The sequence below is a fragment of the Phallusia mammillata genome, chromosome 6 (genome assembly GCF_965637545.1).
Source record: "Phallusia mammillata chromosome 6, kaPhaMamm4.hap1.1, whole genome shotgun sequence".
Taxonomy (NCBI): Eukaryota; Metazoa; Chordata; class Ascidiacea; order Phlebobranchia; family Ascidiidae; genus Phallusia; species Phallusia mammillata.
Genome location: NC_137257.1, coordinates 3536540 through 3556387, shown reverse-complemented (window position 1 = coordinate 3556387; position 19848 = coordinate 3536540). Strand labels below are relative to the sequence as shown.

The 19848-nt window shown below is 36.3% G+C and overlaps 2 protein-coding genes across 3 annotated transcripts in view; one reads left to right on the top strand and one right to left on the bottom strand.

Moving 5' to 3' along the window:
* Positions 1-1498: 1498 nt before the first annotated feature.
* LOC145233445 (AFG1-like ATPase) lies at positions 1499-8824 on the bottom strand. The gene is made up of 10 exons (XM_080098172.1): positions 8529-8824; positions 7906-8183; positions 7321-7486; positions 6933-7060; positions 6602-6701; positions 6329-6470; positions 4057-4240; positions 3205-3345; positions 2747-2869; positions 1499-1955 (listed from the first exon to the last, which is right to left on the bottom strand). Exons 1-10 carry the CDS (start codon positions 8614-8616, stop codon positions 1773-1775), a joined length of 1533 nt encoding a protein of 510 aa, XP_079954298.1. The 5' UTR covers positions 8617-8824; the 3' UTR covers positions 1499-1772.
* Positions 8825-9375: 551 nt separating this feature from the next.
* LOC145232283 (uncharacterized) overlaps positions 9376-19848 on the top strand; it is a 48805-nt gene continuing 38332 nt past the window's right edge. Inside the window, exons 1-4 of one of the 2 annotated variants that reach the window (XM_080096864.1) lie at positions 9376-9429; positions 10914-10978; positions 11354-11438; positions 18381-18566. In XM_080096864.1, the coding sequence (XP_079952990.1) occupies positions 10935-10978; positions 11354-11438; positions 18381-18566 (315 nt within the window). In that variant the 5' untranslated portion in view covers positions 9376-9429; positions 10914-10934. Of the gene's footprint in view, positions 9430-10913; positions 10979-11353; positions 11439-16539; positions 16754-18380; positions 18567-19848 lie in introns of those variants that run through there. The other variant, XM_080096865.1, reaches the window with a different exon arrangement.

Sequence of the window (19848 nt, the reverse complement as noted above, 5' to 3'; positions counted from 1 at the left end):
TGGGTTCTTACCAATGTGACCGAAACGGTTTCAAATAAGGACAATTAATGTCCTAATGAGGTGTTTCTTACATTTTTTGCTTTAGTTTTGTTAGTGCATTTGATTGTAATTCGCATTTTTAGTGACTGTGATAAACACTTACAGTTAAAACCTACAGCCATTACATCATTGCTGATAGTTGCTAGCAGAAATTTTACTTCGATGAGCAATACTTAGGCTCACTGTATTAGGCAATTGTGAAACCAAGGACAAAATCAAAACGTAACATCATCTTATTCGTGCACACGTATCACAAAAGTGACACCAAAGGACCAATGGCAATTTGTCCTCATTAATAAAGTGTTCGCGAATACGAATATGTCTCCACTGATACTTGCCACATTTAGACTACCTATTTTATTGTGCAGTAGTGATTTATTATGGGATGAAAATGCCTATAAAGTTCAGTAACTCTCTGTTTTGCCTACTCATGTCTAAAATTGTGCCGAGTCACGTTGAACTTTGCCATATATAACTTTGGCCCTCTGAAAGCGAAAAACCGGAACGAAACAACAAGGTGATAAATTCCATCCTTTTTCGCACAGCATTTTACTTAAAATTCTTTGCGGGACGACTTTGCATTGCAGGTTACCATGCGGTGTACGGAAATTGCCTTGGTTTCTTTTAACTGTAGCTAATTAACGGCATTGGAATGTTCAACAGCATTTACATTGCTCTGAATCTAGGAGAAGATGTTGTTTGGCTGAATGCAATTTTATTTGTCGGGTTTTGGAATACACTGGTCAAGAAATTATGACATTGTATATTATATTGAACGAAGTCCCTGAAAGAGTCTTGTTGTGGGTTCGAATCCCACCGCAGGCTAGATTTTTTCTACCCCGTGCCTTGCCATATGGGAATGCTTGGGAGACCGGTTGATTCGGTATTACGCCTTTGATAGGCCTTGCGTACAATGATTCTATTGAACAAAGACTTAACTTGACTATATTTGCGGAAAAGTATAAAATGTGGCGCTGCCAGGACGTGGCATGGTTGATATAAGTTTGAAACACGCATGGTTTTGACATGGTTTTCTGTCGACTTCATAAGTAGAATGTTGACTCAAAATGATTATATTACCCACTCTCTCGTATAACTTACCCGTTAAAGTGGTTTACAGCAGTTTTAGGTCTGAAACTAACAATACTGTACTTGTGAAGTAGAGAAATATTGCCACAAGCAGAATTAGCAGCAATCTGCAGTATTTTCGGAATCAACACCATAGACGGTTTGTACCAAATATGGGTTGTCTCTGTTTTTCGGTTTGCTGGTCTGAGGCTTTCAAAACTTTTTAATCCACACAAAAGAATTAAAGACATTGGACAAAGCTGAACGTAGAAGTTCGAAGTATATAAAAGTTTCAAAACAGCTGGACTTAAAATAAGCCTTAGTAGATAGGTACACTGTGTTGTTGCTTTGATACTTCTTCTTTTCTGGGAAAAACACGTTCAAACTGAGGTAAGAGCAAGGTCTGTGATTGCCGCGACTTGTTCGTATATTGCAAAACAATAAGGCATTTCACATCAAACCACCCGTACGTGTACGACAAGAAGCAGGTTTTAAACGAGGTATGCAATATTCAAACCTATTCCAAATATAAAACCAAAACGAGATTTTGCTCCCACCTTTTAAAACTACTTAGAAAAAACAAAAATAAATATAGATTTATGCTGATAAACTTGGCAATAAAATTTAATTAAACCTACATTAAGGATAGAAAAATAAAGACAGCATCACGAATTTAGATTAGATTTTGTGGTGTTTGCCCCTGAACGTTCGATGTTGGCTTTGTTTCGCCTCTCTTGCTCCCTCCAGTAGTTTTTAGTTTGCATTTCGCTTATCCGCGAGAGGGCGCGCTGGAACGCAAATTCTTCCTCTTCTCCCGAGAATACGTTTAAATTCATTGAGTCGTTATTCTGAAAAGGAAAAGCAAGGTTAAGTAGTTCTGGGGTTAAGCAACCTTTCCTCGCTGCTGACGGTTTGAAATACCAAACTTAAATGAATGCTTTAGTGGAATATAATAACAGTAAACCTCGGTTTAATCGGAATCGGTTAATCCAGATCTTCGCTTAACTCGGACAATTTTTTCAACGGATCTGGATTAACCGAGGTTTACCGTATTGCAGAGAACATAACTATAAGTATAAGCGGTCATTAAGGTAAAGCCCTAAGCCTAAATCTAGTGGGGACAAATATTAAAAACATGAAGAGGCTAAATTTACCAAACCAGTTCGACACACCTACATAACGATCTAGGGCAGTGGTTCCTAACCGGGGCAAATTCCTCCCAAGGGAATTTTAAAACTTCTGGGAGGAATATACATTAATTTGCTTTGTAAATAGACACTTTACCATTGGGAACATAACCGTGAAGTAAATAAAAGACCCAGCTTTAAATGATCTTTGTGTGGTTTAGCATCTATTATGTAGTCTATTGAGAAGGAATGAGAATGTTTCAAATTGCTAAGTGAAGAATTCGTCCATAAAGGTTAGGAACCACTGATCTAAGGGAGTAAGGCGATACGCAAAACAAATCTATACACAGTATCTTGTGTATGCACATTTGTACAAATGCGACGAAGAAACCCGGCTTACATCTGGCCGAAGTTGTAACACGTCTCAAAACACAACTGAAACTTAGTCCGAAATCTACCCGACTTGGGCTTGAGGAGGGCTACGACCAACAGTACCTACATACAATCTATACCTGGTCAATTCGTAAGTCATCGAGGATTATCGCGTCGTTTCGCATGACTGTCTCCTTTTCAGCTTCTGTGGCCTTCGTAAAGATTTCACTCATCGGCGCCTCTGCTGACATCACAATGCCTACCTATGACGTCACAAAGGTCAGCTGTCATAAATAGACTGTCGGTTTTTTGTAAAGCAATCTTTGCACCCATGGTCTTGCATTGAAAGCAATTAGTACATATAATTGAAATACAGTTCAACCCAGAGAGCTAAAAAAGCACAAAATACAGTTTTTAAAATTAGTTTTTATAAACATCATACACGGATCTGTTCATAAGTTTGATGAGAAAAATAACGACCCAAACAGCTATATTACTTTTGATGGCATGAGCATTTGAATAATAAAGCGTATTGCATATTACGTCTATGTGGGTCGTTACTTGCTTTATTACTTTTTATAAGTTAGTTGTTTTTTACCTTGGCATCATAGAAGGTGTCAATCATTGTAATAAACCGGCGAGCTTCCGTTTTTCGAAAAATATTCATCTTTGGCACATTACGAACCAACACAACATCAAAGTGTTTGCTGAGTTCAATGTAGTCGATCGCACCAACAGGCTGAAACGCAACAAGTAATTTTTTAAACCAACAAAAAATATTATAGATTTCACAGAAAATACTTTTGGTACTTTATGTGTGTATGTTAGTGGCTCCTATATACGTGTATAAATAATGTCAAATGCATGTAGGTATGTTTTAATACATTTTTTGGTAGATACAAGCAGGTTTTTTTAAGGTTTGGTTTGGGTGACCGCTAAGTAGTTTTAAGAGACCGCAAGTGTTTCATTTAAATACCAAAAACTGTAGTTGTAGTTGCAAGTCCAAATTTTGGGAAACCGCTGGAGAAATTTGAAAAACACCTTAAAAAACACTAGATACAAGTATGACACATTTTTGTACTTTTATATTAAATGTTTCTTAGAAGAAAACACCATTGCACTAAAATAATCACTAAGCTGGAAAAGGCGGCACAACATTGAAACGTTATTTAGCCAACACAGTGGAGGGCACAATTGTAAGATGAGGGTAAAACGCGCTGTAGCTACACCGTAATTACAAGCCGTTATGTGACTGGGGCTCACAAGAAAGTGAGGAAGGCGCGTTGTGGGTAAACACGAATGGGGTTGTGTCGAAGGGGGCCTAAAGACCACCCGTGTTAGGGAAAGAGGGTGGGGTTCAATAGGAAAAGAAACCACCGAAAAAAAAAACTGTCGGATAGTTTCAGGTGCAGGAAGAACAAGAATTATTTGCAGCGCCATAATTTCTCACCTGCATGCATAGTTCCTCAAAAGTAAAATCAGCTACTCTGGCACAACACTTTGGAACAAGTAAATTTCTTTTCAGGATTTGGAGTGTTCGAATACCAGGAATAATTTCACCAACATATCCCTGTTGTGATACGTGGTATCGAAATATTTCATCCATATTCTGTTCAACATCTGGCTCAGTTGTTCTGTATATGATAGCACATAAATATTATTTCACAGTGAATAAATTGTATTTAAGTTTTTTTTAAACTATTGTTTACACCAGTAGTTCTCAACGGGGGCGCCAGCGCCCCCCTGGGGGCGTTTGCTCTCACTAAGGGGGCGCTGGGAAAAGATGGAGCAGGTAAAACAAAACAAAACGCAAAAGTCATTTTTGTCACATCTCTTCCATCAGCGACCAGTAAAAGTATATTTGACTCTTTGTTTGTTTTGTTTACTGCGTGTTTTTAATGGTGATGCCACAATGTATTTTATACAAATCACAATGCGTCATTTGTCGGTCTGCGCTTTGATAGCAAAATTTGCAGGTAGCAATTGACTTGTGCTTGGCCGAACCCGAGTACTTGGTACCGAGCATCGCACTTTTTGATGCTCGCTGCTCGTATTAATTAAGACCAGGGGTCACCAAACTACGACGTCATTTCATTCGACCTGCGAGAGTGTTTGGTCCTAATATATATCTTGGACAAATTAAAGCTTGAGTTAAACGTTAAACTTAATTTATTGAAAAAGTATTTCTGCAAAAACACGTAGGACTAAGTCCACCTAGTTTTTCAGAACGCACAAAATGATCCAAAAGTTGTTTGTTTTGTCACAGACCAAATTAAAACTATCAATGCCTTCATTATTATGCGCGAACAAACGGCTTTCTATTATTAATTGTGAATAAATAAGTTTTGCCTGTAGAAGAGATTCTATGATTTTCAAAACAATTTTACTATTTGACAGTAGCACGATCTGACTCTAGCAAAGATTGCAGTTTTGTTGGTCCCGGAAAGACGCGCGTTAGGGCTTGTAACCTATGTGGCCCTCGCAAGATATTTTTAATGTTATCTGGCCCGCAGTGAAAAATGATTGGTGACGCCAGTGTTAGACAACCACGACAAAACCGTACTACGAATTGATTACTTGCATTATTACACAACAATGTAAAAGGAAAGTCATAAACGGTTTTTGTGACATCACAATTGAACGTGTGATTTGATTACCGCTCACGCACAGAAGTAAGATCCCCAAGAATCAAAGTGACTGTTTTCAAAAACGTCAAATAGTGTCAACACATTGCCGTTTGTTACATAAAAAACGTTGGTGTTTCACTTGGCGTTGGCTTTCCTTACGTGTTATGCAGAAAGGACCTATACATCGTAAGTACGGCCCTGGGGCTAAAAAAGGGGCAAGTAAAAAACATGGAATTTGAAACGTTTCTAACGTCACAATACACAGAGCGTTAACTTGAGATGCTCGGTGCTCGACCAAACAAAACAATTGCAGTTTTGGCCCGTCACGTGTACCAAGCTAAAGGCAATGAGCACTGTCTGTAGATAGTGGTATTATGTTGAATTAACCATTAGAATGTTTATGATTGATTGATAACACTTAGCTTGTTAAACATTCGGCTCTTAATTATCGCATTGATATTGTTCCGGAAATAAAATCGGTTTTATTTTTTTCCGTTTTGAGGGGGAGGGGGGCATTTATAAATAACAAACACGTAAAAGGGGCGGTACAAGAAAAAAGGTTGAGAACCACTGGTTTACACCATGTGTCCTTTAGGAAGGGGTTATGGCAATTTTCAACTTTAAGAGTCTAATCTTAGTGTACAAACTTACAAACAAATTTAATCGTGTTTCTGTCTTTTATCTAAATACAAACAAATATCATGGACAATCGTGCACAATTCAAAAAGTTTTTTTAAAATATAATTTAACCAGGAACACTATATACGGATCTGTTCATAAGTTTAATGGTGAAAATAACGGCCCAAATAGACGTTAAAAGCGACATGCTTTATTGTTCAATTGATGTGGCCTTCATATCACTGATGATGGCATGAGCATTTGCCGAAATGTTTGAACAATAAAGCATGTCGCTTTTAACGTCTATTTGGGCCGTTATTTTCACCATTAATTTAACCAGGTTGTGTGATAACCCAGACATTTTTTAAACATATGACCACAGTTTTCTGGATCCCAACGTCTAGATTGATATTCTTAAATTAAACAAGTTATACAGCTACTTAAAAAGTACACCACTGCTTAAATTAATAAACTTACAGCAAATATACCCTTCCATCGCAAGGAGCACCCATAAGTCGATAATCAGTTGCTGAATCGATAGGTAGTGAATGACAATGCTCTTTAAGTGCATGAATAAAAGGAACAAAATTGCTTCGCTGCAAACCACCTTTGTATAAATCTAAAAAAGATACAACGTTTTCTTTAGGGAAGAAAGAACATGAAAATATACATTAATATGACAAGTGGCACAAATTAATATTATTACATTATGTAAACATAAATAAAAAAAAAGAACAAACAACCACCAACCGTCTGGAGGTCTGTTGCTTGTGGCCACCATTATCACACCGCTGTTAAAGAGTTCTGTAAAAAGTCGCTTTAAAATCATGGCATCAGCAATGTCTGTCACCTATAAGTAAATGAAAGAGTGTTATAAGTCTGAACAATTAGGTTTCTCAAAAGCTTTACTAGGGATATGTATTATCTGCACAAAACATTCTATTTGATTAAACACAATACCAACACCTTGCTTGTCACACAGAAGGGCCACAAGATTCACAAAATTTACAACAAGAAAATCAACATGGATACAAAAAAAATAACAATATGATATAAATTCTCAATTTTTCACTTTAAATACCTGAAACTCATCAAAGCACAAAAGAGACGTTTCATTGCTAATTTCCTTTGCCACTGGGCTGATTGGATCATAAGGCTTTGGCTTATTTTCATAGTTTCTTGTCAGTCCTTGCTTTAGCTTATGAATTCCTTTGCACAAAATTACAGAATTATGACTGAGCCATATTGTGCGTTTGCCCATTTGGTAAAGAATGCTACAAGTTATTTTGTAGGAAAATCAAAACATTTCAATGCTTTTTGGCTAAAAATAATAAATAATCAAGAGGAAAATATATTTTATAAATAAAACAAAACAATGTTAGATTTATAAAATATGTACATTAATGTCAGTCTACAAGCAATTGAGAAAGACTACCACATGGTATTCATCCATTTAAATCAATTCTTACTTGAATGAACATCTAACATGAAAGAATTGAAGTGGATACGGCGTTTTTGTGGCACATTCACACACAAATAAAATAGATCCATTAACATTGTTTTTCCAGTGCCAACATTTCCATATATGTAAAGTCCTTTCGGTGATTGTGCTTTCTTTGTACCTGTCCCTAATAACTGACAAAATAACATAGGTTATCTTAGGTGCATGTTATATGTATCTAATGTAAACACAGATGATTTTATACAAGCTATTGCTGCCAGGCATAGTATCAAGTTTAAAGAGCTCTTCTGGCAAATGAAATTTTATTCCGACGTTTGGACGTCCTATACAGGTTGTGAAGACGACCTGAATAGGACGTCGAAGCGTCCGAATAAAATAACATTTGCCAGAAGAGCTTTTTAAAATTGACAGACGATTTTAGTTTATTGCATTCATGCTAAAGTTCCATTTTTCTGTATAGTGAGCCCAAAAAAGTCAGCAATAATGAAAAAAATGCTTCAGCTAGGTGCACAATCTGTTTAATTACATAAAAAGCTTGGCTAACTTGAGTTGCTATTAAGCACTGGTGAAATTATCAGTTATCAGTACTTACCTTGGACCAAATACTACTGCTATCCACAGAAACTTCATATCCCTCCAATGTCACATGTAATTTCTCAAGTTCATCAATAACACGTAATTGTCTATCATCTGGTTTTATGACTTTTGAAGAAACAAGAGAGTTGTAAACGGCACTTGGAGTTTTTCCATTTTGTTTATCTGCCACAAACTTTTCAATGTCAAACTCATCTTGCGATACAGCTGTACTGCTTTGACCAGTTGAAGAAGTTTGAAAACATCTTTGAAATTTCCATCTTATGCAGGTGTTGCCTTCAAAATTACCAATTACACAACATTACCACTGTAGGTTTCACATAAGCTTCAGAACATTCTCCTATTTAACTAATAATTGTTTCATCAATAAATTGGATTTGGGTTATGTGACAAAACGCAACAACATAAAAGTTTGATGGTAGTGTCACAAAGAAAGCATTATTATGGAGAGTCTTAGTTGAGAAAAATAATATTATCTGCACATGCTTTATCTATTAAAAACTTTTTTCAGTTAATTGAAGAAAAACTTGGGTACAGTTTATCTTAATTCAGCAAAGAGGTAAACGGAAGAACAAACGATAAGATATTCTGCATAAAAGTAGAAAAATCAATTTTACTTACCCGTTACATTTCCCTGTGTAATATTAGAAGATTGCCAGTGAGTAACATACCACTTAGCATTCCGGATGCACCATACTGACGCTCTCATGGCAGGTGGGACATAAAAACAAACAACTTTGGTGACACACAGCAACACAAATAAAAGTTTAACTGTGGACTTAAAACGTCCGAATAAAACAACAAACAAACCACAACTGAAGCAGAAACGAGTGCACGTTTAAGTAAGAGTAATATCTGTTACGTAAGACCAGATTAACACATTAGTCCACTAATGACTTTTAGCGTTTTGAAGATTACGCAATAACTTTGACCTCCAAACAGAAAGGGGAAATTTTGGGGGATTTTTATGACGTTTTATCACTGATCAAAAAATCGAAGTGCAAACTAAATTGTTTCACTCGAAAAAAAAAACTATTATAATAACATTAACAATCACGAAGGTTTTAAAATAATTTAATACGGCCTAATTATTTTTTTGTTTAAATTAAATTGCCTAAATTAAAAAAGAAAAAATAAAGCCGCGTGTCGCGCCGATACAACACTGTCGCGTGTCGGTTCAGAAGATGTTCTTTATGTGGGGATTAATTTAAACTTTATTTTACAATCCATTTTGTTTCAATGCATTTCTTGAATGTAAAAATCTCAGCCAATAAACAACATAGTAATAATGAACTATATGGCATTTAGCAAAAATTCAATAAAAAAAAAACAAATTTTAAATTTTATCGAGGCCACTAGCCCCTGAAGAAATTTTCTTCCATACATTGTTGAGAAAAGAACAAGAAAAAAGGAACACAGGCGTAAGGTTTTACAATTTGCAATCACCTAACAGTTTCAACGCAGCGTTTCTTGAGTTGTGACCGACTAAAGAACTTCTTCATGAAGAAAAGCATGTAAAAAGGTATGCAGGTTAAATGTGTGATATAACTTTTTTACAAAAAGCCATCCTTAAAAACGAGCACCTTTGTGTACACTGTAAAGGGCTTTGAAATAACTTGTTGGATTTGGTTGTGGTTTGTAATGTTTGTTATGTGTTTTTTTATGTTTTTGTCAATAGTGTGTCCAAATTTGTCAAACCCAGTGAAATTTGCTTGATAAAATTGTTTTATTTTTACTGGACGTTTGATCTATCGTGTTGGCAGATCTTTTACAATAACAATTCAAAATAGCAATTTGTACGTTAAAGTTTTACAACTTTTCTTGTAAGTTACGAGATTTCTATAATTTTAAGCTTCACAACATATGGTATCCGTTTATCTGCAAGATAATAACAAAATGCTAGCAATTAAGCTACCTGTAGTCCAAGCTTTATAGGAAGCGCCCAAAGCAAATGAACGATAGGTGTGGAATCAAAATTTATGTCCTGTTAACGCTTCATTCACAAAAAAATGCGTGGATAAGTTTTCTCACGGGGCGCAAAACTTCTTTGCCTTTAGTGTTAAAACGACAGTGCGTGACGGATACATGACCTCGCGGCTCGTGTCCAACAAACAGCTCTGTCTGCAAATCAAGCGAAGAAACCCAGTAAAATCCTAAAGGCAATTTACCAGAAATCGATTGGCCTACGTGCTTTTTGCCGCAATCCTTCAATTTTCTAGGCAGCAGCTGCTTTTTGGGCATTGGAGCATTTTCAAGATTATCTTTTATACTTAATTGAGCCCAGATAGCTTATTAATAGCGCGGTAAATATATCTTATCTTTTTCCTTAACAAAAAAACAATTGAAAAAGGAAAAAATACTTCGGAGCATTATACCCGAATCTGTTCATCAGTTTAATAACGGCCCAAATAGCGCAAACAGCGACATACTTTATTATTTAAACGTTTCGGCAAATGCTCATATCATCATCAGTGATGTGGGGGGTCACATCAGTTACACCCGTTTATACCCACAAAAAATACTGACCTCCCTATCGTGCAAAAAATGTGCTGGATGTTTGTATCGAATTAAAATCGCCCTGTTGTGTTAATTTAAAGCATTTGCGATTTTTCTTGATTTACACTCGGTCTTAATTGTGCCGAAATGGCTGGGCCCAATTCAATTTTTGTTTCCGAAACATTCAGTTTGTTTTGCTTTGGGTTTGCTTGTACTTTCGGGTTAAGTTTCGGGCCCGGTTACAACCCTGGTTCATATAGAAGTTTTACTCTTACGTTTTGTTCTGAATAAGCATAGTTTTTTTTATTCAGAAAAAGAGTTTTTCACTAAGAAAAACGCCGTTAGTGGGCGCTTGTAAGCCTGGTGTTGCGCTGACCCTTTCGCAAAGTCTGACCCCTAGTAGAGAAGCTACTGTTGTTTAAAAATTCACACCCGACCAATAATTTATTTTCAGCATAAATATCACAAAAACTACATATCACCATGAAGAAATCAATCATTTGTTTGCAGAAAAGAGGTCAATGATATCAGATGGATTCCTTCCGTGGCTCTCCAAAACGCAAGTTCAATAGCAAGTTAGTACTTTGTGGTCCTTGAACTTAGATTGTTTTGTAAATACTATTTGAACTTACACCTGTTAACGTGAAGTTTTCGAGAAAATGTGGTAATTATACGGCTTTGTTTCTCATTATAACGGGTTATAACTGGTCGCAGTAACCAACAAGTGGTATATGTTTTCAACAAAATAAAACAGATTAAAAAAACTTATTTGCCACGAATTGTATTTTTAAATTATAATAAAAAATTAATCGATAAAGTTCTACAACGAATACCGCAGTTGTCGCATCTTAGAAACGAATTGCTCAAAATAAATTACCATTGACCCAAAGTGACCTCTCTCAAAGGTGAGGTCACATACGGTCGATACTTCACCTACTGTGTTGTCGCAGGGGTCATTTGAGGCCGTCGTCGCGTTCAGTGACATACGAAAGCAACAGTCTTTCTGCATCATGCATTGCTTTTAATGCACTTAAAGTAAGTTGTAATTTTAAGTAAACCTAATTTTAACACGGGATAAATGAACCAAATGATTTTGAAATTACACAACCGTTTGCTCTTGCCGTCATTATATGTCACCAGCACAACATTTGGAAATAGGTTTGGATATAAATGTATGTTGCTTTTATCATCCATTGACCTTATTAGTACTAGAGCTACCCCGAATCGGTCGGCCGAAACCTAAAATTCGACAGTTTTGCAGAATAAATTCGGCCGAATCAACCGAATCAATTATGACGTCACACGAAGGCGTACGCTACGCGTTTGACGTAAAAACGTGTTTTTACCATAGAGATAGTTGTGTTTTGTACACAACAGAATAGTTGTTTAATCATAAACATTACTGCCAAGGTAGTGGTGTATATAGAATACATCGTGTAGACGTTTCGACAATCTCTGTTGTCATCATCAGTACATGTTTTCAATCAAATTGATTATATACACCACTACCTTGGCAGTAATGTTTATGATTAAACTACTTTTCAAGTCCGTGCATAGTGTTCCTAAGAATAGTTGTGTTTTTTATTATCGTTTAAGTTTTTTGTAATTTAAGGTTGCATCGGCCATGGTTGTCAGCCTGCCAATGAATGACTTACTTTCTATCTGGATTCTGGAGTGGCAAAAAACGATAATGTTAAAAAAATCATTCTACTTAACGCGATTTCCGTTATGGCGTAGTTTGATAGGTTGTGTGTTGTACATTGTTAAGCAGAAAAGATACTTTGTTCGCTTTAAATTTTTGTTTGCAAAAGATTTGTTTTCGGCCGAATCACAACAAATGTTTCGGCCAAAACCGAAAAAAGGCCAATTCGCCCCAAAAAATTGGCCAAACGGAATATTCGGTACATCACTGCTTGTTACTTCTCCAAACTGATTTACAATTATGGTAAACATTGTTTAAATGCCTAACAACAGGCCTGTAAACCCCATTCCTAAACGTCTGTTCCCACTGCTCCACATGACTCATAATGCGTGGTTATGACATCACTGACGCTTGGATATTTTACGTTCGAAATCATATCCTGAGTTTAGGAAGAAAGCCAGATGCGAATGTTTACATTTGATTATAGACCTGTGGGTGTGTGCAATTTTTGGTAACCTATTTAACGAAAGCTGAATTGTTTTTGTGTCATTTTTTCTACAGTTGAGCAAATGAAGAAAGCTATACAGCAAAAGGTTTTAAAATATTGTTTGTTGGCAAATTTACGGAATGCAACACAGTTTAAAGGCAGCTATCTAAGCTATGTACAAACACTTGCGAATTCTAAAAGGCAGAAACTGTTTTTCTCCTATTTGTTGTGTGTAATTTTAAAGTTAACAGAGTTTGCCTAATTCTGTCCTTAACTATTTGAAACTGTGGTTCCAGGCTTACCAGTTAAGAGGTTGCTACATTATCAAAAGAAAATTGTTGTGAACGGCATATATTTTTCATGATGCCTTATATCAGTTATCCAGGGTTGCAAATATCTTCCTTATTTCTAAGATTTGCCGTTATTTTAAAGGGCAATGAAAAAATCTATTGTCCTTATTTCTAAGAAATGTCAATGTTTTCGACTTTTTGTCTTATTTTCAACAATTACATGTCAAATCCCTGCTATAAATAAAATTAAACCTGTACATGAGGTATCGTGAGATGCACAAAGTATTTGGCAAACCTGGGTGTATCATTAATGATTGACGACTCCTAAATACCCCAACATTTCCGAATAGGCCTGCTTCCTAGAAATAAAAAAAATCGTCGACGAGTTTTCTACCTGTCATATTCGACAGGAGCAAACAAACATAATCCCAAGAGCGTGTGTGGTCTTCTCATGGTGCCGTTCACCCTCTATGCCAGGTTTGCAAACTCAGTAACTTTTTAATTCCCAAACCCAACAAATGTATTAAGGTGGCCAGGCGCAATACCAGTTGTGACGTCATACAGGTTGATTGATATGCTTGACGTCATGGTAGTTGGTAAGGCCATAACCAGAGCGCTGATCTGAGGCTTTTTTCGCTTGTCATGATTTAAGGTTAGACGGTAATTTTTTAATGACCACAGAGCTTGTGAAAACGCTTTAGGTTTCATCACTGTAATTTTGTTTTCTTGTCTGTTGAAATGTGTAAAATAGAAATGTGCACATTGTGATGAAGTGTTAAATACTGTCTTTGTTACAAAACGTTTTACCTACCAATGTAACTTTTTCGTTGCCAATCTTTTCGGTTTACACTTGAGTCGGCAACCAAATGGTTTAGAACCCCTCCTTGATAGTTAGCGGTGGATGTAAAATAAACTTTCACCTCACTGGCGTATAAAGAGTCCATCTCCACACTGCAGTGCTTTTGGTGGAGAGTTAAAATCACAAATCATCAATAGAACTGACTTTGGCAGATATTTTTGTTTGATTTGACGGCCAGGCTCGCCGGATATCTGCAAGATTATCTCGCACGCTTGGAAGGTTGAAGTTTTCGCAACGTGACAGCTCGTCAGTAGTCACCTAGTTATTATGACATGTTGGAGAGGTTTGGTGTTTTTGTGGTCAGCCTGATGAGGGAAATGTATTGCGTTGATTTCTAGAAATCTAGTTAAAAATCTAGTTTTGAAATTGGGCTTACGAATTCAATAGGCAGATAACGTTTGTACCTGGAATTAGCTCTCTTATGTCAACATGGGTTTTATAAATATGAGAAAGGGTTGGAGTAATGACTTTTCAGTTGTTTTTAATACAACCAAGCACTTTATCTATCCAAGCAAGTAATGTAATGCAGTATGCAAATGGCTCAAATTTTTAAAATGTGTAACTTGTTTGTTTGATCACAGGATGACTTGTCAAGTGTTTTAGAGCCAACTACTATAAATTACCTGGGTTTCGAGCAATGCATGTATTTAAACATTGTTTAGGTTTGGTTGTAAAGTTCTTAATTAATTCTTGGCTCTGTCACAAACTTGCTATTTTTTGGTATTTTCTAATCAAGCAGAAAAGTTATTCATTTTTAAATCCCATATCTATTTAAACTGTACGTTTGGATTAAATAGATTGATGACTAACTTGCATTTATCATTTTGCATTAGAAAAGTGTTGTGATTAGCTAACCAAAACCTATTTGTATAGCTGTGCTTCTAGGACCTAAAATCTAGGTGATAAATCAGTTAGTAAAAATGACAGTTATTTCCATCGACGGTCAATGCAAATTGCATGTCATTTAGTTTGCTTGTTGTGTGAGTGCAGTTCGTAATTCGATTTAGGCAAGAGGCTTTGACAAGTGCGCTTTTGGAAAGAATCGATTTGGATGCGAAAGGAAGGTACGTATACGTATCGAACGACTTGTGCTAGCAGCTCATCGCAGAGACAACATTCGGCTGTGAAAGGTGCTAGCGAGGTAGCGTTCTTGGACGAAGTATTTTCTTTGATTTGAAGATCCTTGCGAATTGATTGTAATTCTTCTGTGTCTTTGCATTTAACTTTAGCTAAAGCAGACTGACTACATTAAAAAATTGTGTGTGTACAAAACAGTGACAAATTTGCAACCAATATATCACGAAATATTAGTGGAGTGAAAGTTTGTTTTCAGTCGCTGTCTGCATTTCATCATTACTGTAGTGTGTCGTCGTTAAATCCTCTATGACATAGAGACATGTTGTGACATGTTATTCAACATTTTTCAAGTTGTATTGTAAGAAGCTTGTTACAAATAAGGGTTTTGCGCGCCAACACTTTTTTTAATGATAATCCTTTGAAATAAAATAAGTTCTACGCATTGACGGCCACTGGCAATTTGAGTTTAAAAAATACGGACTAATCGGCAATCGGTTGAACATGCTCAGTGTGTACAACGACAACAACATAACGCATTAATTCGTCTCAGCTAGCTATAGGACTGCTGCTATGCACCACATTCCGAAAGTGCTGTAAACTCTAAACGCCGCGCACATGTTTAACGTGGCCCGGCGTGCTAGGAAGGCAAGTTTATAGTTTTATGAAGGCGAATAAACCGCACCGCGTCAACAGGTTCACGCCGTTTTAACGTGTTCTGACACCAGGACAATGATGTGGCTAATGTTTTCTGCCATATGCTGTTTTGTTGTGTGTAGGTAGCCAAAACGTTTTTGTATTTTGCAATGGTATTGTGCAGTGAATGTGTTTGAAGATTGGTCCTAACTGTGCTTAGGTAAGACAGGCACAAATTGTTAACTTGGATGGTTCTTTGTTTGTACGACAGTTGATTTTGCTTTTCTAAAGTTTTTCTACTGGTACAAACAATTTAAAGTCAGGAGTTTACATTGTTGTTCTCTGATTTAAACACCTCCTAATTGCTTTTAGAAGATAATGATTTGTGAAGTTTGGGTAGAGATATATGTAATGTTTGTAACTTTCCAATAACACTAGGTTACCTTCCAAAATGATGCAAAACTTTGGATAAAATGGTAATGTAAGCATTTGTTAATCATGCAACTTTATTCACTGATTAGCAGTGAAAAATTGCATGTAATCACATATTTGGCAAATTGTCACCTTGATTAACCTATACACCGAGTGTTGAACACGTCAAATTGCATTGACTGGCTATTAAACACTTCCCCCCAAACTCTCTATGTAATCCACTATATATAAACAGTTGATAGATTGATAAACGATGTTGTCTGTCTGGCGGAAAGCCTCCATGCAAGGGACAGTAAGTTTAGAAATGAATAAGATAACCGCTGTCCGGCCAGTAAAGGGTGTACTTTCGCAGATTATGGTGATGTTTTATGTCCAACTACTGTGAATTTCATACTGAGATAACTTTTGTTATGGGTTTATGACTTAAACTGACTTCGTGTGTTGTTTTTTTAGTGAAGGCAGTTACAGGAAAATATGTTTCGCATGCACTCTATATTGTAGACAAGCATGGAGTTCAAAAATAGCTGTTTGCCAACAAAGATGCCAAAGAGCTCGTGTAAAGTCCATACATTGTATTTGTAATCTAAACATGTCTACAATCAGTCTGGTTATTACTAGTTTAAAATGTACGTTATGTACAAGATCTCTTTGACTTTGGATTAGGTTAATTTTTAGGTCCACGTCTAGTGTTATGAAAAAAAAACGGTGTTGCTTTAATTCATTTCCAGTGTTTAAATGTTAAAATTATTGTGTAATGCTGGCGAAACATGATGTTTTAATAACCTGTGAATTACGTCATTGATGACGTCCGAGCAACGATACCGTTTAAGCCCCAGCCTTCTGGGGCCTGGCAGTGTGTCCCCTATTTCAATGGGATTGCGCAGCGTTCAGGAAGAACCCGATGAAGTATTTGATGACTATGACGATGAGGTACGTCATAAAAAGTGCTTTGTGACGTGGGTCGTTAACAAATTTTGTAAGCTGCTTTATAGGGTAATTGCTTTATATGACTTTGATCTTGTCTTTATGGTTTTGGTGTTTGTTATTTTTTGCCTGTTTTTTTGCAGCTATTGACGACACAATTAATTGATTTGCACCAGTTTAAACCTATTTCAACGCATCTTGGGAGCATTTCTGCACAAATACAATATCAGTCTTCATATTCGTTTTGGAAGACATGCACTCCTTTTAATATATATAATTAAGTTTGATCTCCTTGGAGCATCAAAAACCCCCAAACCTTACGTCCTCTGTTACGAGGACATCCTTTCTTTTAAATACAACTTAGCTTATCACAAAATTTCCGTCTTTTTGCATTTACCTAGGCCAGTAGTTCTCAAACTGTGCGTCGCGACGCCCTGGTGCGTCGTTTCAATTTTCCAAGGGCGTCGCAGAATATTTCCGTTTTGTGGCTTTTAGTTGTTGTATCAATAAACCCAACTTTAATAATAATTTTCCCTATTAACTTTTATTTACTGGTGCGTCGCAGAAAAAAAAGTCCAGAAAACTTTTCCAGGGGCGCCGTAACAAAAACGTTTAAGAACCACTGACCTAATCTAATCATTATTTAAACAAACAATGATACCCGGTCTAACTGAACACTGCTCATTTAGTGGCACCGTAACCATGTTTAAAGTGAATTCGAATAATTTATTTCATTAAAAAATAATACGAAAATTGTTCATGTATTTGGTAAAAAGTTGCAACAGTAGCATTTGACAACAAAGTGTAGTCTTATTTGGTCATGAAATGTGGTAGCAGTAGCAGAGCGATTTTTGCAAATTAGAGTAGGACGTATCGCCCGTCAGGTCGGCCGTACAACTGATTGATTATTCAACCATATTTTGCAGTTACTTGCTAAAGCTGAACCGTGTTAAGCGTAATCACATATTAGGGGTCACTGGTGGTACAAACTAAAGCATGTTGTAATGTTGCTGCAATCTTTACATCTCATGTACGGTCATGATGTCTGAAATAATTGCTAAATTTAAACGAAATAAATTTGTTAGAGATAACCTTTACCGGTTTATTTACCATAACAAATCTTCGTTTACTACAATTCACTTCTGACAATCAAAGCGCAACGAGGCTTTTGCGTAATTGTTTGCGGATATATAGGCTTGGCATTCGAGCATACTTCAATCTTGATCGTTCTGGGCCATGCCTCCAAAATTAATTTAACGTTGTATTGTAATCACAGTTACTACTGTAGGTTACAACTTACAACTATCTATTGCTATTGCAGCAAAAAAAAACTACAATTTAGTATTTTTGTTATCCGGTGAAATCATTTTATGAATCACCTTCATAGTAAGACTAAATACGTTATGCGTTCTTGCTTATTTATCGCACGTTGTATTATGTGTAAGTGGAAGCATCTGGACGAAAAAAATTCCTACTTTTATAGGGACAGACTGTAAAAATTACGATCAGTTGGTATCAATGGCATATTTTATTCATGCCAAACTACTTTATTTCTTTCATGTTTTGAATTCAATGATCACCAAAAACGAAAAAAAATAAAAATTTGGCATATGTGTCAAAATTACATTTACAGGTGTTTGAAAACACCGCCTCTAGTGGCGGGGTATGTTCGTCAGAAACGTCATGTTCTGCTAGCTCACCCGGAACTGTGTCACGTGGTACAGCAGGAAGTCTCCAAAGAATATTCGGCGGAAGTCAACGGAAAATCGCGACACGAAAATCGATGAGCTGCGTCGGTGCAGAACAGGATGAGATAGCGGTAAGTTAAAAATAAACAAAATATTAAAGCGCTTAAAAATTTCAGGTTTTCAAATATAGTAAACGTCTTTAAAACACGGGTCTGTTCAAACTTCCTACGTTAAGTTTTAGCGTTTGCTTAATAAAGCGTGTCACTTTCAACAACCAAAAGTTATGGGTGTTTATTATTAAAACAATATTTTTTCTTTCTCTTTTCAATACTTTTGTAACTTTGGTTTCAAATGGCCGTTGCTCGAAAAATTGCATTTTTAGGGTTACATTTTTGGAAGCACTGTATTGGCAGTTGTCAATCAATTGCAATAAACATTTAAATTTGTTTTGTTTTTCCCAATTTGTGTGAATGATTTTAGGCGGAACATAACATCGGTGATTTAAAAAAACAAACAATTGATTCTTATTGGGACCCACCGTTTGTGTTAAGGAATTCAGTATTGACTAAACTGGAATTCAGTTATTTTTTTGCTGGAAAACATGTCAATTAGCGTTCGCAGCCAACTGAAAAAAAAATCGTACAAAGACGTACAAAGAAATTTTTCGTACAAAGAAATCGATAATCTTCTTAAATGCACGGCCCAGTGTAATTTATTTTAAGTCCGCGAGCCTTTCTATAGCATTGTTGTTCATAAAATTGCTATTTCAAACATCCGTGCTAAACGAATTTATTGACAGTTGGTAAGACTACTGTTCCGGTCATGAACACTAACGTAATCATGACCTACGAAACGTGCATAAAGACCTCCACACCCCACGCAGCATTACTTCCGTAATATTTAAATAAGAGTAAAGATCAAGATATTTTAATGCTTGTCTTGTGGATTTAAGGCTGTTCTGCAAAAAAAAACATGCAACATTTTTCCTCGTATGCAAAGGTAAATAACAATGCTTATGTTTGCGTGTTCACCCTGTATACCATAGCGAGAGTTGTAAGATGGTCTAAGGCTTTTGCTTTTGGGTCGAGTTCAGGCTTATACGTTTGGATAAAAAGAGCTTGATTCAGGACTTCACCCTCAGCATCATTTGTGCCGCTTGTACTTGAACTCTGAGTATGACATTTTCTGGCTTGTTTGTTTCCAAAAACAAAAACAAGGTTTCATTCTCAGATCTTTAGCATACCGAAACAACATTCTCAGATCTTACATTGCCTGATGGAATTTTTACAAGCGTTTTTAACCACTGTTTGTCGTAAAAGTGCCAACCGCCATTACAATGCCAAACTCCCTGTGTGTGTTTTTGAATACTCTTGTGCATTCGTCCAATCCTTTGAATACTTTGATTTAGTTTAA

Excerpts from the sequence above, each read along its gene's own strand:
- LOC145233445 (XM_080098172.1), bottom strand. The coding sequence starts at position 8,616 with ATGAGAGCGTCAGTATGGTGCATCCGGAATGCTAAGTGGTATGTTACT. Across the intron at positions 7,487-7,905 it reads GCAGTAGTATTTGGTCCAAG|TTATTAGGGACAGGTACAAA; the intron begins GTAAGTACTGAT and ends TTATTTTGTCAG. Across the intron at positions 3,346-4,056 it reads TTGAGGAACTATGCATGCAG|CCTGTTGGTGCGATCGACTA; the intron begins GTGAGAAATTAT and ends GTTGCGTTTCAG.